The sequence below is a fragment of the Microcebus murinus genome, chromosome 16, assembly GCF_040939455.1.
Source record: "Microcebus murinus isolate Inina chromosome 16, M.murinus_Inina_mat1.0, whole genome shotgun sequence".
NCBI lineage: Eukaryota > Metazoa > Chordata > Mammalia > Primates > Cheirogaleidae > Microcebus > Microcebus murinus.
In genome coordinates this window covers 54,250,662-54,268,713 of record NC_134119.1, presented here as the reverse complement: position 1 = coordinate 54,268,713, position 18,052 = coordinate 54,250,662, and the positions used below count along the sequence as shown (strand labels likewise).

At 49.2% G+C, this 18,052-nt stretch overlaps 1 protein-coding gene across 2 annotated transcripts in view; it reads left to right on the top strand.

The window, feature by feature from the left end:
• Positions 1-17,309, top strand: part of LOC142861078 (serine/threonine-protein kinase 32B-like) — a 118,851-nt gene extending 101,542 nt beyond the window's left edge. The window contains exons 3-4 of one of the 2 annotated variants that reach the window (XM_075992957.1): positions 4,816-4,967; positions 16,118-17,309. In XM_075992957.1, the coding sequence (XP_075849072.1) occupies positions 4,816-4,967; position 16,118 (153 nt within the window). In that variant the 3' untranslated portion in view covers positions 16,119-17,309. Of the gene's footprint in view, positions 1-4,815; positions 6,572-16,117 lie in introns of those variants that run through there. The other variant, XM_075992956.1, reaches the window with a different exon arrangement.
• Positions 17,310-18,052: the final 743 nt, after the last annotated feature.

Below are 18,052 nucleotides of genomic sequence, written 5' to 3'. Positions count from 1 at the left end.
GCAGCAAGCCTCTCCTCCCACGCTGGGCATGCGGGGCACCAGGACCTCTGACCTGCTATGGGCCGCGTGGGACGTGGCAGACCCAGTTGCGAATGAAATTCAGCTCCTTTGTGGACTCGGCCTGGAGGTCGGGGCCAGGGAAACCTTGAGGCCGGGCGGTGGTGCTCCCAGCAAGGAGTAAGTTGGTGAGGCTGCAGGAGGGTGGTCCAAGCACAGTAAGTGAAATGGACTAGTTTGGGGTCGGGAGAGAAGGTGAGGAGTTCATACAGATGGACCCCTGCAGAGGGAACCTGGTAAGCCTGACTTCTGCCTTTAGGGCGCCTGGGGCTGAGTGTCAGAGAGCCACAGGGTTATACTGCAGCACACGCAGCTTTGCAGCAGACACGGGCCCTGACTGCCCGGCGGGGCTCGCTTCCCGGGGAAGCTGCCTGGAGAGTGATGCCCAGGTAGACACGGAGCTGGCCAGGCTGGGAGGGCCAGGCTGGGAGCAGGGGACGGGGGAGGGCAACAGGGTAGGAAGGGGTTGGTGGAGAAATTCTTCAGCAAAATCCTAAAGGGTTTGAGGTAGTCATAGCGAAAGGGGTGTGTGCGTGGGCGTGTGCGTGTGTGAGCATGCACATGCATATGTTTGGGGTGACACAGGCAAGGAGGGCTTTGAATGCCAGGATACTGACCTTGAACTTCTTTTTGAAGGCAAAAGAACACCCTTGCAGGCTTTGAGTCTTTGCTTTTCTAGAGGTTTCTACCAGGCAGGAAGACATTTGCAGAGACCAGAGTAGCGGTGGAGATGGCCAGTTAGGAAGCTACTGCAGTGAGCTCTTCCTGCCACTGAAATTTCAACATTAAACTCTGAAATCCAGAAATCACTGTAGTTGCAGGACTCAGAGAGGACACTTCGCCAGGGCCACAGGGGCTGGGTCCAAAACATCGATCTGTCCGTCACTGTGCCAGCCCGTGTGTGCGGGACCCCGCATGGGCCACGTGCTCTGCCGGCTCCTTCCACTCCGAGCCCTGGATACCTGACTGTAGACCCGGAAGGGTCAGCCCTACAGACCCACTTTACAGTGGAGGAGAGTGAGGCCACCGAGCCCCTGGCCGAGCCGTTCAGCCGTAGGCGAGTGGCAGCGGTGGGCATTTCTGGGCTGTGTTCGTTTCCTAGGGAATTCTATAACACATCGCCACGAACTGGGCGGCTTAGAACAGCAGAAATCTATTATCTTACAGTTCTGGAGGCCGGAAGTCTAAAATCCAGGCCTGGGCAGGGTAGCCTCCTTCTAGAGGCTCTGCAGGTGAGTCTGTCCCAAGCCCTTCATTCCGCTCCTGGCAGGTGCGGCAGCCCTGGGGCTGCCCGCGCCGTCTCTGCCCCACTGTCACACGGCCTTCTCCTGGCCTGTCCCCATTTTCTTCTCTTCTGAGGACACTTGCCATTCGATTTAGGGTCCACCCTAATCCAAGATGATCTCACCTGGAGATCCTTAACAATCACAACTGCAAAGACCCTTATCCAAATAAGGGCGCTGCTTTGGCATGTTCGGCTGCTGTAACTAAAGCACCACAGACTGGGTGGCTTCTGCAGCAACATTTGTTGATCACAGTTCTGGAGGCTGCAAGTCCCAGATCGAGGTGCCAGCACGTTGGGTTCTGGTGAGGGCCTCTTCCAGGTTGCAGGCTGCTGACTTCTCACTGTGTTCTCACGTGCTGAACAGCTGGTGCTCCGATGTGCAGACTGGCGCTCAGAGAGGGTGAGTGAGTTGCCCATGATCACACAGCAAAGACCTGGAGTTTAAGTTCTGGTCAGAGTGGCCTCTGAGCTCAAACTCTCTGTGTGTCTGACTTCCCGGCAGACGCTCTCTCCATTCAGTGGAGAGAGCGTCTGGAGCACAGGGGTCCGTGCAGAGCAGCCCCCGAGTCTGCGAGAGGGCCGGGGTCAGCTCGCCTGACCCTACACCCAGCCTTCCAGCAGGTGTCCCTGAGAAACGTGCTCCTGCGATGCCGTGGGGAGCACAGGGCCTAGCCTTCAGTTTACTGAGGAGGGAGCCCAGGCCCAGATGATCGTGGGATCCCAGCCACCCTCAGGGCCCGCACTAGCTGGCTGGAAGCCCTGTGCCTTGTTCTCGCCTCTTTTTCTCAGCAGTCTGAGCTTCCCGGCTATATCCGACCTCCTGTGCCAGCCACCTTCTTGTTCGTGCACTGAAAAGCCAAACTTCCAAGCTCTACTGAAATCATTAGCTCTACTTTGGAAGCCGGAATTCTAATGTGATTTTGGAGCATACCTGGCACAATGATTCCTAAACTGTCCCTGAGCTGAGGCGAGAGCCACCCCTCAGCACCTCTGTGTGTCAAACCCAGGAGCGCCGCACAGCCCGTGTTGGGAGGACGCAGCCGCGGCCAGCAGGGCCCGGCCCGAGAGACAGTGCCCGCCGCGCCCCTTCTGAGAAGGCAAATGAGAAGCCAGAGAGATGAGAAATCCTGGTTGGGGGCTTTATCCTCACGGCACGTCTGCCTTCAAGGCGGGCCTCAGGGCGGTGCCCGGGGCTTCGGAAGTCCCTGCTCCGATCCCACAAAGCCCAGCTCCCTAAGCTGCCTTTGGACGTCACACCGTGGCCTCCCGCATTTTGCATTTTCAAGTTCCCTGGAAATGGAAGTCCCCGGGCCTTCAGCCTCGTGCCGCTGCTCTGACTGTGTAGGAAGGCATCTTCGTGGCGGGTTATGAAGCGCATTATTTAATACATTGACATCCGGGTGACTTTTACTGTCCCCTCCCCCCAGCGTTTCCAGGCACTCCCGCTTCCTCGGTCCTGTCCAGTCCCCACCAGGGGCAGGGTAGCTTGCTGACACAGCTCAGACAGATGCCGGAGCCAGGACCCAGGCTTTCCCACGTGCTGGGTCTGCGGAGCTGAAAGGGGTCTGGTTCCCAACGGAGGAGCAGCCTGTGAGGTCAGGACAAACCCCAGCTCCGCCACTGGGCACCCCGGCCCACTGCCTCATTGCTGGATTTTTCCAACATGTCTCTTGTATCAAGGACTCCACGCTGTGGGTGAGACGTGACAGCTGAGAGGCACAGAGCCTGGGTTTGAGGCTTGAGAGCCCTGAGAAAGGCCTGGAAGCTTCCAGGGCCTCACTGTCCTCTATCTGCACCAGGTAGTAATAGTAGCTGCACCGGGTTGAAACTGTCCCCTCCCCCCCACCACCAAAAGTTCGCAGCCTCCTGGAACCTCAGAACGTGAGCTCGTGGAAGTAGGCTCACTGCAGATGTCAGTAGGTAAGATGAGGCCATGCCGGAGCTGGGTGTCCTGAATCCACGGTAAATGGTGTCCTTATAAGACAAAAATTTGGGATCAGCGACACAGCTACCAGGAGGAGGCCACGCTGCAGTAGAGGCAGGGACTGAAGCGCTGCAGCTGCAAGCCACGAAGAACCAGGGGCTGCTGGCAGCCACCGAGGCTAGAAGGGGCAAGCGGGGACCCCAGGGCAGCCAGAGCGAGTGTGGCCTGTGGACGCCGTGATGGGATTCCAGCCTCCAGCTGTGAGATGGCACGTTTCTGCTGCCTGAGCCACTCATCCAATTTGTGACCCTTTGTTCTGGCAGCCTGAGGGACTGTTGGGGCAAACAGATCATGCAATCCTTGTCGACTGTCCAGGTCACACGGCGCACGTCAGGCCTGGCGACTGTTTCCCCCACACCGTACTGCTCACAGCGCCTTCTCGGGCTCCTGTCTCCTCCCTGACGCTCCCTTTCCCGAGAAGCCTGCTCCTGCGCCCTTGCCGTGGGGGAGCGCCGCTGCCTCTGGCACTCCTTCCGGAAGCCTCTCCCACCCTGGCCCTGCGCCCCCAGGCAAGAGAGTCACTCAAAAGTCAGGCTTGTGCGCTGAGTCCTGTCTGCCATTTAACTGGGCAAGTTAATATAGCCTCCGCGTACTTTATCCAGAAAGTTCTCGCAGGGATTAAGTGAGATCACCAAGGAGATGACTTGCTCAGTGCCCGGCCTGCAGTAGAGTGCTCAATACAGGCACTGCTGTCACCACTGTCACAGCCTCTCCGCGCTCCCCTGAGCCCGTGTGCCTGAGCCTGGGCTTCCCCAAAAGCAGCCTGCGACGCCATGGTTTGAGCACAGGGACCTGGAGAGGTAAAGAGAACACAAGTGAATGAGTTGGGAAGTGAGTCAGGGAAGGGTACGCCGTCCAGCCCTGTGGAACTACACACTCTGGGGCCAGCGTGAAACCGCAGCCTCAGACCTGTCCCACCCAACGGGCAAGGTGCTGACACCCCTTTTCTATCCGTCACGGGCCGAGTGCTGCTCCTGGGGACACTAATTCCCTGACTCTGCTGGTCTGTTGTATGGGCAGCAGAGGGCCCTCCTGGCAAGAAGAGGCCTCAGGCAAAGTGACACATGGCTGGTGGCTGGAAGGCAGGCAGGGGTGTGCTGAAGTGGGAAGCGAGGACATTCAGTGAGCAGAGTGGCCTGTGGCACACGGCACCCCCACTCCCAGGGTCCTGGGCACTGTGCGCCTTGCTGGCTCCCGGCCTGTGAGCTCCTCATGGGCGGGGCTGCTCCTCCCAGCTCGTGCGTCTGCAGCTCCTTTTCCACACTCAGGCCAGGCCAGTCCTAGTGTAAATATTTGGTAAACGGACGAATCTGGTACAATTCTCCGTTTTACAGATGTAGAGGTTGTGGCACCAATTTAGCCAGAGCTGCTCTGCTAGCAAGTTTTCAGAACAGAGACTTGAATCCAGGAGTAGAATTGTGGAGGGGATTGACTTTTCTTCTTTTTTTAATTGTTGGCCTGAATGTTCTCCCCTTTGGCTGTCGCTCAGGTGTGCATTGTGCAGAAGCGAGACACGAAGAAGATGTACGCAATGAAGTACATGAACAAGCAGAAGTGCATCGAGAGGGACGAAGTTCGGAATGTCTTCAGGGAACTGCAGATCATGCAGGGGCTGGAGCACCCCTTCCTGGTCAATCTGTGGTGAGTGAGTTGTTGGGGCTCGGGGGCTCCCCCAGCTGCAGGCAAGTGCTGGAAGGAATCGTCTGCAAAGGGAAAGGAATGGCATTTCTGGGTTCAGAGAGTCTTAAGTGTGTCGTAGGGTACATTTCTGATGGAGCTTCAAGGGCATGCTTCATTTTAATTCTGTGCTCTTATCTGATGAATCAGAGTTGAAATGGATTCAGAAGAGAAGGTTTTGTATATTTGAGAAGCTGTGTGGAATGTTCTAAGGGAATGCCAAATAGAGCCTGCTAAAGGGAGTTCAGTGTTTTGGAAAATCACACCCACGGAGCTGATGGCAAGAAGGGCCACTTGGGACCCATGCTTTGTTCCACTCAGGATAGCTGTCCAGCATGGACACGCTAAATTCTGAGTTCTGAATGCAGCCCACGAGGCCTACCATGACTCATGTTCCAGAACTTTCTCTCCTTTCCATCCTTGGCTATAACTCCACGTTAAACTTGCTTCCGAAAACAGCCCTAGCTCTGTGCCTTTGCACATGGCATCTCCTTTTCCTAAAACTCTCCGGTCTCCACTACCACCAGTGTCCCCTATCCAGTTCCTCTGCATTCTGGGCCCCGGCTTAGGAAGCCCTTAGGCCACAAGCCTCTGCCAACCTGGCGATGTACCTCGTGGTCGCTGCCTCACGGCACACTTGACCCAAACAGCCTTTACCACAGTGAACCGAATTATCGGATTGCTCGTCTGTCCTCACTAGGAAATCACTTGCTGCTTGACACCCAGCTCTGTTTCTGGGGCCTCACACAGTGTCAGACATGTTGGAGGCACTTGGAAAATGTGTGCTCGGCTGGATTTTGTTGAAGGGGAGAGGATAGGCCACTCTAGGAGACAGATTCCAACTGTTCCATTCAGCAGCTCAGCTGACTGCTTATCTTGAGAACAACAGCAGTGACCCTGGCGGGGGACGTCTGTCTTTGCCCATGTTCCTTCCTGTCACCTCTGATTCTGTTTCTTCATACTTAGAAGCACTTCGAACATTGGTGATAGGAGAACAGGAGGAATACAGTTATCCTGTTTGAGAAAATCAACGTATGCAAGGCAGATGCACAGACTCAGGCATTTCCCTGGGGAAAAAACAAACTGATGTTGTACATCCCAGTCTGAGTAACAACTGAAAGTTTTTCATGTCTCTGGGCAGTGACCTAAACCATCGGACCCCAACCTTTTTGGCACCAGGCACTGGTTTTATGGAAGACAATTGTTCCACGGATGTGGGGGCCGGGGGGCTGGGGAGCGGCGGAGAGTGGCTGTAAACACAGACGAAGCTTCACTCGCTTGCCCTGCTCACCTCCTGTGCGGCCTGGTCCCAACAGGCTGTGGGCCAGTGCTGTTCTGCAGCCCAGGAGTTGGGGACTGCACAGCTAAACACTTCAATTGTTTGGAAGAAATGCACCCCTTTGTGTTTAGATTGCTATGCAAGGCAATTTTTAAAAAGTGTATTTCTAATCAGAAAAGCAACACATGTTCATTGGAAAACACAGAAAATAAGATACATAAGAAAGCAGCAAATATCCAGAATCTAATCATGTCCAGATTACATTTGGGTTCTCATAATCCTTTTCTTGTATTTTTTGTATCAATGACATATGACTGTGTATGTCATTGGTATAAAAACCATGCACAGTGATTTTGTCTTCTGCTTTTTCAAATTAACAGTGTGGTAGGAGCACTGTCTCCTCATTATTGCAAACTCTTTGTCTGTCGATTTTAATGGCTACATAATAGTCCACTTTCGAAAAGTACATAAGCCATTAAGCCCTTATCCTGTCTTATAGGTTACTTAGGGCTGTTTCTAATTATTTTGCCAATGTAAATACTACTTAGATGAATATCTCTGAGCCTAAACATTTTCAGAAGAGTCTCCTTAGAGAGGATGAGCAGGATCAGGGGCACAACTGAGTTTGTATGTTAAAGGAGAAAGACTATGTTGGAGCACCCACTTGTTGGGCACTTTTTGATGCTCTGTTCATGTTCTCTAAGATACCAACAGATTAATGACAAATACCTGTTGGTTACATGAAAGTGTTATAAATAAGAAAATTCTCTGCAAGTGTTGGCTTCTATTGGCATTGTATTTCCTTCATAAACAAAATGGATGAACCTATTGCTGGATTTTGGAGTCACTTCCCAAACTCTTTAAGCCTCAATTTCTCACTTGTTAATGGACATAATAATGCCATATTTGTGACTGTTTCAAGAATCAAGTGAAAAGAAAATATATGAAAGTATATTTTCTGTAAATAAAATTTTGTTCACTTTAAGAGGTTATATATGTATGTATTCGTATTATAATAGATGAATGATAAGCTGAGTAGATGATAGATACATAGATGATAGACAAATGATGGATTTGATATACATGATGGATTATAGATGGATAGAGATATTAATAGATAGATAGCAGATATAAATAATGATCCTTCAAGCTACAGGTTAAAAGAGAAAGGTCATCATTCCGTTGGTCAGTACTGAGCACTGTTTATACTGTATGGGTCAGGATTTACTTAGTTATAGGGAAGAGAAACAAATTTGCTTAAGCACAAAAGGGAATTTCTTGGCTTTTATAACTAAAAAGTCAGTTATGGCTGACTTTGGTCTCTCTCTGTCTCCCCTCCTTTCCCCATATCAGCTTTATTTTCAGAGCCATGACTCTCATTGACACTGGTAAGTCCAGTGTTTCCTACCAGCTGACCAGGCCCCAGAGGCTGAAGGTCACGGGCAGTGACCCAGCTTGGGACACGTCCCCATCCCTGCGTAGTGGAGGAGGGGCAGGAGGTTGCCCCGTGTCCCATGACTAGAGTGGGGGAAGGGGATCTCCAGGGAGAAATTCAGAGCTGTTTCCACAAGAATACAGGTAGAGTCTGTTCTAGCCCCATGGTTGGTACCTGCTACCCGCACATTATATCCTTGTCTAGGAGTCTTCATGTCAACTCTGCCCATGTCTCAGCGACAGAAAGCAGGGCCCAGGCAGCTCATTACCTGGCCTGAGCCAGTGACTCTCGATTCAGACTCAAGACCATCCTGCTGAACTGATATTTTCAGTTCTTATCAGGAAATTACCTCTGACATTTACTGGATACTTGATAATGTGTCTTTGAACTTCTTTGATGCAGCCTCATTAATTTTGTGCTGTTATCTTAAAAGTATTGGTCCTATTTTACAGATGGGGCAACTGAGTCATGCCACTAGTAAGTGGAGGACATGGGGTTAGAAGCCAGGCTGTCTGGCTTAGTGGCCCACACTTGTCCCCTCTCCCACAGCCACTATGATGGGGCCTGCCCCTTCCCTGCTGAGCCCGCTGCAGCCCCCCCTCCCTGCTGTACACCTCCCGCCTGGGCTTCTCTTTGCCTGCTTCTCTCACTTGCTGTGAGAGCACACCATGTGGAGTTATCTGTCAGGTTCAAAAGGACACCACCACTTTATATGAATTATCTGTCAGCGTTTCATCTCATTACGTGGAGCGTGAATTATTGTAGCCTTGGAAACCCTGACTGCACACCTTATCATTGTTCCTTTTTGCTGACATGCTGTGTAACTGGCACAGGCTAAGGCTCTGCACTGATTAGTTTTCATGACAATTTTGCCTCAAAGAATGAATGATTTGTGCTCCCAAGCCTGTGCTGATCCGAGTTGAATTGTCAAGTGCGATACTTTCACCTGTTCTAATGAAAAGCTGTTTGATTCTCTTGGGCTTAAGACAACCAAGGCAGAGGAGAAAGAGAAAGAAAAATCACAGCCCAGAGAGTGAGGGTGGCTCGTTAGTGGGAGTCCTGGTGGGGTGGGGAGTTGAAGGTCTGACCTCCTGGATTCTAATCCCAGCCCTGCCTCTCTCCAGCTAAGAGGCTGCTATGACCGAATTGTGTCCCCCAGCTCCAAGTTCATATGTTGGGGCCCTACCTCCCAGCACAACTGGAGACGGGGCCTTGTAAGAGGTAATTACTGCTAAATGCAGTCATGGGGTGGGTGCTAATGTTATAGGCCTGTGGCCTTACAAGAAGAGAGAGAGAGTGATCTGACTGAGGGCACAGCAAGGAGAAGCTGCCGTCTGCACGTCAGCAAGAGCGCCCTCACCAGGACCCTGCGATGCCGGCACCCTCACCACCACTTCCAGCCTCCGTAACTGTGAGAAGTAAATTACTATTGTTCAAGGCCCTCCGTCTGTTTTTTGTGTGTCAGCCTGAGCTGACTACTTCGGAGGCCTCGAGAGAAGCAGATTGGCCCTGCACATCTCAGGTTGCTTATTTGTAAGATGGAAACAAAAGGGTCAGGACGTCGTAGTGTTGCTCTAAGGATCAAACGGGGTAATACCTAACAGGTCTTGGACATTGGTGACCACCCCATAAAGGGTCCACCTTAGTACTGGCATTACAGGCACACCTCGGAGACATCGCAGGTTCAGTTCCAGACCACAGCAATAAAGCAAACATTGCAATAATGGGAGTCAAACAAATTTTTTGATTTCTCAATGCAAATTAAGTTGTTTACATTATACTATAGTCTATTTTTTTTGAGACAGAGTCTCGCTCTGTTGCCTGGGCTAGAGTGCACTGGTGTCATCGTGGCTCACAGCAACCTCAAACTCCTGGGCTCAAGCGATCCTGCTGCCTCAGCCTCCTGAGTAGCTGGGACTACAGGCCTGAGCCACTGTGCCCAGCCTAATAGTCTATTAAGTGTGCAATAGAATTATGTCTAAAAACAATGTATATATCTTAACTTTAAAATACTTTATTGCTAAAACATGCAAATGATCGTCTGAGTCTTCAGCCAAGGCAATCGCTCTGCTGGCGGAGGGTCCCCCAGTGCCCATCGCTGCTGACTGGTCAGGCGCTGGTCACCACAGGGCGGGCCAGCTGTGGCAATTTCTTAATATAAGGCAATAATGAAGTTGGCCGCACCATTCGACTCTTCCTTTCACAGCAGATTCCTCTGTAGCATGTGATGTTAGATAGCCTTTGCCACAGCCGAGCGTCTTTCAGTGCTGGGGCCAGTCCTCTCGACCTCCGCTGCTGCTCTCCCACTGAGTTTATGTGCTGCTCCGGATCTTTTGTGGCCATGTCAACAATGTCCATGGCATCTTCACCAGCAGAAGGTTCCATCTCTAGAAACTATTTTCTTTGCTCACCCACTAGAAGCAACTCCTCATCGAGTTTTATCATGAGATTGCAGCAATTCAGGCAGATCTTCAGCTCCGCTTTGGGCTCTAGTTCTGCTGCTGTTTCCACCACGTCTGCAGTTCACCCTTGGGGGTCAGAAGCAACTTCCTCCAGACTCCTGTGATGTCGGTATTTTGACCTCCTCCCATGAATCAGGAATGTCCTTAATGGCACCGAGACTGGTGAAGCCTTTCCAGAAGATTTCCAATTTACTTTTCCCAGATCCATTAGAGGAATCATGCTCTATGCCAGCTATAGGCTTAGAATAGATACTTCCTAAATAATAAAATTTGTAAGTCAAAAATGACAACTGGATCCACGTGCTACAGAATAGATGTTGTGGTAGCTACATGAAAACAACACCAGTCTCCTTGCACATCTCTGTCAGAGCTCTCGGGTGAGCAGGTATGTTGTTAGTGAGCAGTATTAATAATATTTTGAACAGAATCTGAGTGTTTTTTTGAACATTAGATCTCAACAGTTGGATTAAAGTATTCAGTAAACAATGCTGTGAACAGAGGTGCTGTCACCCAGGCTTTGCTGTGCCATTTGTAGAGCACAGGCAGAGTAGCTTCGGCGTCATTCTTAAGGGCCCTGGGATTTTCAGAATGGCAAGTGAGCGCTGGCTTCAACTTCAAGTCACCAGCTGCACTAGCCCCTAAGCAGAGAGCCAGCCTGTCCTTTGAAGCTTTGGAGCCAGGCACTGACTTCTCTCTAGCAGTGGAAGTCCACGATGGCTTCTTCCAGTGGAAGAAGGCTGTCTTGTCTACACTGAAAATCCACTGTCTAGCGTAGCCACCTTCACACGTATCTCAGCTGGATCTCCTGGGAGACTCGCTGCAGCTTCTCCGTCTGCACTTGCTGCCTCACCTTGCACTTCGTGTTATGGGGACGGCTTCTTTCCTCAAACTGCTGGAGGCACACTCCGCTAGCTTCCAGCTTCTCTTCTGCAGCGTCCACGTCTCTCTCAGCCTTCACAGAATTGAAGACTCGGGGCCTTGCTCTCAAGTAGGCTCTGGAGTAAGGGAGTGTTGTGGTTTGAGCTTCTGCCCGGACCACTGACACTTTCTCCATATCAGCAACAAGACTGCTTTGCTTGCTTATCATTGGCGTGTTCACTGGAGGAGCACTTTCAATCTCTTTCAACAATTTTTCCTTTGCATTCACAACTTGGCTAACTGTTTGGTGCAAGCTTTTGGCTTATCTTGGCTTTCAGCAGCTTTCTTAAGGCTTTCACTAAGCTTAATCATTGCTAGCTTTTGATTTGCAGTGAGAAATATGTGACTTTTCCTTTCACTTGAACACTTAGAAGCCATTGTAGCATTATTAATTGACCTAACTTTAACGTTGCTGTGTCCCAGGGAATAGGAAGGCCCAAGGAGACGGAGAGGGAGAGGGGAACAGCTGGTCGGGGGAGCAGTCAGAACACACACGACCTTTATCAATTAAGTTTGCCATCTTATATGAGTGTGGCTCATGGTGCCCTAAAACAATTACAGTAGTAGCATCAAAGATCATTGATTACAGATCACCATAACAGATATAATAATAATGAAAAGGTTGAAATATTGCAAGAATCCCCGTAATGTGACACACAGACACTAAGTGAACACATGCTGTTGGCAAAATGACACCCTAGACTTGCTTGCTGCAGGCTTGCTTCAAACCTCCAACGTGTGAGATGCACAGTACCTGCAGAGTGCAACGCAAGCACAGCGAAGTGTCATACGCCTGTGTTAGCACGTGTCCTTTGAGGCTGACCGAGCACTTGAAGTGCGGTCACTTCTCGTCTCTGCATGTGGACTACCTGTTCTGTCTGTCTTCTCTGGCATCATACGTGAGGACATGCTGACTTTTGGAAGACATGTCTTAAGTTTTTAGCATTACACTATTATCCTAATTAAATGTTTTGGGGTAGGTGGTTCAATTGTGTTTTGGGACTACATTTTAAAAACCTATTTCTACTTACCTAATTGACTATATTTATTTATTATACTAGACTCACTGTTAAAATGGTTTGTTTAAAATTGGATGAGGGAGGCACCAGCTACTGTCTACTGCCTAAAAAACTGCAAGCATGCGTAGCAGGATGGGATGAGAGAGATACCTGGAGTCCATTTAAATAGCTCTCAGAGCAGGTGTAGGTTTCTAGAACCTTCTTTGAGTGGCAATGGAATGAGTCAACTCACAGGTGTTTACATGCCATTCTAAGCCAAGAAAGAACCACTTAGATCAGTGGCTAAATTTAAGCATTGAGATTTTTTTCATTACAATAAAACGTGAGTATTTAAAGGCGGAGCTGCTCTGGCAGAAGCAGGAGGGCAGGGACAGACGTTGGAGGAGAGCGAGGCTGGAAGCCCCCAGGGGAGCCTTTGGCAAAGGACCAAGCCCTTTATGACCAGCTGTAGGAGGCCGAGCAGCGTCACTCCCACCAAGTCGCCTTCGCTGGCCTTCACCGCGGTTACAGCCTCCTGACCAGCATTTCGGTGTCGGCCACAGCTACGGTCACCAGTTTGCCCTTCCTACACCAGGTCTCATCCAAGTGTGACTCTGCACCGACTACTCCTCTGCACAGAGCACCGCGATGGCTATCCAAAGCACACAGAATAAATGTTTTCCACAACCTGGATTCTCACACTACGTCCAGTCTCATGCCTGACACCTACTCCTGCTGCTGTCTTCGGGCCCGATTTTGTTCCGGCTGTGGAACCGCTGATTCGTGGCGTCCACAGTGTGTCTTGCTGCCCTCATCTCTCCGAGCCTTCGCACTTGCTGTGCCTTCTGCCTGGAGCGCTGTCTCTTCTTTGCTCACTGTGAGAGCTATTCATCCTCCCACAGGAAACTGTTCATGAAGCAGACATTTTCTGGGCTCTCCTGGGTACCGGGCACTGTCCTAATTTCTAAGAGTACAGAGATAAGAGAAGTGGCGTGGCCCCTGCCCTCCTGGAGTGCTAGTCCAGCTGTAATCTCCTCCCCTGTGCTTCCTTGGCACACGTGCCACCACCTGCACCTGCCGGTGGCCTCTCCAGGACCCTGCGATGGTACAAGGAGGCTCTGTTGCATCCATCTGCTGACGCGTCTGCATCCTCCATGGCAGCGAGCTGCGTGGGGAAGGGGACCAGGCCTTACTCATCTCTGCCTCCCGTCATCTGACGTTCAGTAGATTCATTCACTAGGTGCTGCTAAGGGCCACCGACATGCCAGGTGCTGCACTCGGCCCTGGTGGCAGAACCATGAGAAAGACAGTCACCCCGGTCTTTCCAGAGCTAGCAGAGGAGAGCGGACACATGCTACCTGACAGGTGCCTATGCTTCTCTGCTCTCTTCCCTCCGACCTGAGTAGTCATGGTGCTTTGGTGTCCTGGGGTAAGTTAACAAATTATAGAGATTTCAAATATCTGCCATTCCCTGGGGAGCAAATGATGTCCTGGTCCATCACCGACACACAGAGATGGAGAGTGCTCATGGGAGTCTTCCCATTCTAATCAGTAAGGTCTTCAGTCTCCTGGGATGCTCCCATCACCATGGCAACTTCTGTAATAAAAGGGGTAAGAGGTGAGCTATCTTGTCCTTACAATTCCAGCATTCATAGCACCATGGTAACTTCATCGTGTGCGTTAAGGATGCCAGATATCCAGCATTTGCTTCGTAAGTGGCATGGGTTTGTTATTCTTCCGAGGGCAGGGTTGGGGCTGTGAGTGTGGGTCACAGGGTGTACTCGGCTGCAGCCCGACACTCAGTGGGCCGGCACCGAGTCATGTAGAGGGCTGCATGAGGAGCCAGAGGTCTGGCTGTGCAGAAACAGGGCCCAGAGGAGATTTTGGCTTTGCTGTGCCGGGCAGTTCCTGCAGGAGAACGGCGGATGCCACGGTCAGTCGGGACCACGGGATTTGCCACGGTCACATGGAAGAGCCAGGACTCCTCAGACCTGTGGGCTGTCTTTGGGGTGCTCTGCTGCTACAGCATGACACCTTCTTGTACCCACTTTTCCAACTGCTCCTCATGTTTTCCCGCATGTTTTTCTGAAACGAAGACTCTCTTTGGCCCATGGGAGTTGTTAAGTTCATCTCACACTATGCAGTAATAGTAACAGCACTATCTAATGATCACCTATGGTGCATAGCTCTTTTCATATTTTATCATGATTAATCCTCAGAACCATCTGGCAAAGTGGCTGCTATTATCTCCAGTTTACAGATGGAGAATCTGAAGATTCGTGGGTTATTTGTGCAAGACACATAGCTAACAAGAGTAGAAGTAATGGGAGTAGAAGCAATGGTGTGCTGGTAAATGCTTAACAACCAGCTCTTCTGAGGTAGGGCTGGACTAGGGGAGGAACAGGCCCTGATTTTGTCACATTTGCTGATTTTTGTGCTATAAATATTCTTTTAATGGTTCATTTCAAACTAACAGCATGATGTCAACCAGCTTGCAAAATTTCTGAAAATTTAGTGTTCGATTACTATGAACTGATCTGAGCTCGCTGCAGCACAACCCTGCTAGACTCAGATCTAACACCAAAGCCTGCCTCAGGCATATCAGCTTGAAAAAGCAAAAGGCCCTGCCCTCAAAGAGAAGGATGTGTTGCCATATGACAGAGAGGCATGTGGTGATTATATGCTCCATATGGAAAATGGTCCTTCCTCTTCCTCTGTAAGATGGGACAATCCCTCCTTCCTTCCATGCTTTGTAAGCTTCAAGTCAAATGAGATCCAGTGGATGAAAGCCCTGTGGAAATTATCATGTGTTGGAGAGATGTACATTATTATACTTCCTTCTGAGAAACCCCAAAGTATGAAAAATAACCCATGAATTTGCAGGACAGATAATTTGCATGAAATTGCTAATGGAGGCAGTGAACATGCAGATTAAGCCCACAAAGCTTGAAGACCGAGCACTTTTGTGCAAAGCTCATATCCCAGAGAGCCACAGACATTGCATTAGGATGTCATACATTTTAATAGGAAGTGTCCACCTGCTGTAGTGAGCTGAATTAATTGGAAACTGTGGCACCCTCAAGTGTTTGAGAATCACATGGCACCTCCCCCAGTTCCTCTGACACCCCTGTACGTCCCTGCCCCTGCCCCCCAGGTCTTTGTACTCGCCGCTCCCTCTGCCTGGGGCGACTTTCTCTGGGCGCCTGCACTGCATGGCCCTTCTAAGGTCTTCATCAGATGTTACCTTTCACCTGGGGTCGTCTCTGACCTCCCAGTTACCTCCGTAAGCCCCTCGCCGTCTTGGCGGTCCCTAACCCACTTCTTGCGCTGTGACCTTTTCACCTGACGTGGCACAGAGCATTCCACGTATTTATTTCCTGCATCCCTTTCCCCCACTGTAGAGGAAGGCGTCTCTTTATGAGGGTGACAACTGTCACCTGAATTTCTTAAAAGGCTTTATTTTTGCCTCAGCCAATGTCTAGAAGAGTATTTCCAACATTTTTCTCTAGAATTCTAATAGTTTCACACCTAAGGTTCAAGTCTGTTACCCAGCGTGAGTTGATTTTTGTGAGAGGTGAAAGGCGTGGGTCCTGTTTCAGTCTTCTACATGTGGCTATCCAGTTTTCCCAGCACCATTTATTAAATAAGGATTCTTTTCCCCAGTGTTTGTTTTTGTCTGCTTTATCGAAGATTAGTTGGCTATATGAGGATGGTTTTATATCTGGGTTCTCTGTTCTGTTCCACTGGTCAGTGTCCCTGTTCTTGTGCCAGTCCCAAGCTGTTTAATGACTATCGTCTTGTAGTATAGTTTGAAGTCTGGTAAATTGATACCTCCTATTTTGTTTTTATTGCCTAGGATTGATTTTGCTATACGGGGTCTTCTCTGGTTCCATACAAAGCATAAAATTATTTTTTCTATATCTGTGAAAAATGATGATGGTATTTTGATAGGGATTACGTTGACTCTGTAGGTCACTTTGGGTAGTATAGACATTTTAACATTGTTGAATCTGCTCCTCTAGACATTGGCCTAGGCAAAGAATTTATGAAGAAGACCCCAAAGGCAATCACAACAGCAACAAAAATGAACAAATGGGACCTAATGAAATTAAAGGGCTTCTGCACAGCCAAAGAAACTGTCAAGAGAGCAAACAGACAACCCACAGAATGGGAGAAAAATTTTGCAAGCTACACATCTGATAAAGGGCTGATAACTAGAATCTATTTAGAACTCAGGAAAATCAGCAAGAAAAAAATCAAACAACCCTATGAAAAAATGGGCAAAGGACATGAACAGAAACTTCTCAAAAGAAGACAGAATAATGGCCAACAAATATAAGAAAAAATGTTCAACACCTCTAATCATCAGGGAAATGCAAATCAAAACCACAATGAGATATCACTTAACTCCAATGAGAATGGCCTTTATCAAAAAAGTCCCCAAACTACAAATGCTGGCGTGGATGCGGAGAGAGAGGAACACTCCTACACTGCTGGTGGGACTGCAAACTAGTTCAACCTCTATGGAAAGCAATATGGAGATACCTCAAAGCGATACAAGTAGATCTATCATTTGATCCAGCAATTCCACTACTGGGCATCTACCCAAAAGATCAAAAGTTACTTTATGAAAAAGACACCTGCACTTGAATGTTTATAGCAGCACAATTCACAATTTCAAAGCTATGGAAACAACCCAAGTGTTCATCAATTCATGAGTGGATTAATAAAATGTGGTATATGTATATCATGGAATACTACTCAGCTATAAGAAACAATGGTGATACAGCACCTCTTGTATTTTCCTGGATAGAGCTGGAACCCATTCTACTAAGTGAAGTATCTCAAGAATGGAAAAACCAGCACCACATGTACTCACCAGCAAATTGGTATTAATGGATCAACACCTAAGTGGACATATAGTAGTAACATTTATCGGGTGTCGGGAGGGTGGGAGGGAGGAGGAAGGGATGGGTATATACAACCACAATGAGTAAGGTATGCAACGTTTGGGGGATGGACATGCTTGAAGCTCTTACTCGAGGGAGGAGGGGGGCATGGGCAATATAAGTAACCTTAACAGTTGTACCCCATAATATGCTAAAATAAAAAAATAATAAAGAAAGAAAAAAAGACTTTATTTTTTTAAAAAACAGATTTATGTTCACAGCAAAATTAAGAGGAAGATACAGAAATTTCCCATTTCTCTGACTACGACCCAGAGCCCATAGTTTTCACTAGGGTCCACCCTTGGTGCTGTGCACTCTGTGGGTTTGGACGGGTGTGTAAGACGTGTGCTCTCCACTGTATACCACGCAGGGCAGCCTCACTGCCCTAACAGTCCTCTGTGCTCTGCCTGCTCATCCCTCCCTCCCCACCCCAGCAACCTCTGATCGCCATAGTTTTGCCTTTTCCACATTGTCACGTGGTTGGGATCATGCAGTGTGCAGCCTGTTCACACTGGCGTCTTCCACTCCGCAGTATACATTCACTTTTCCTCCATGTGTGTCCATGGCTTGATGCCATTTCTCTTTAGTGCTGAGTAATACTCCATTGTCCAGAGGTACCACAGTATTTATCCACTCGTCTACTAAAGGACATCTTGGTTGCCTCCAAGTTTTGGCAATTGCCAGTAAAGCTGTTGTACATGTTGATGTGCAAGTTTTCTGTGGACATGTTTTCAACTCCTTTGGATAAATACCAAGGATTCCTGGATCTCATGGTAGCAGTATGTTTGGTTAGTTTTGTAAGAAACTGCCAGACTGTCTTCCAAAGCTGCTGTACCACTTTTGATTCCCATGAGCAATGACTGAGAGAGAGTTCCTGTTGCTCCACATCTGTGCCTGCATTTGGTGTTGTCAGTGTTCTGGATTTTGGTCATTCTAATAGCTGTGCAGCGATGTTTCATTGCTGTTCTGATTTGCATGTTGTCTGCATTTTCACCACTTTATTCCCAG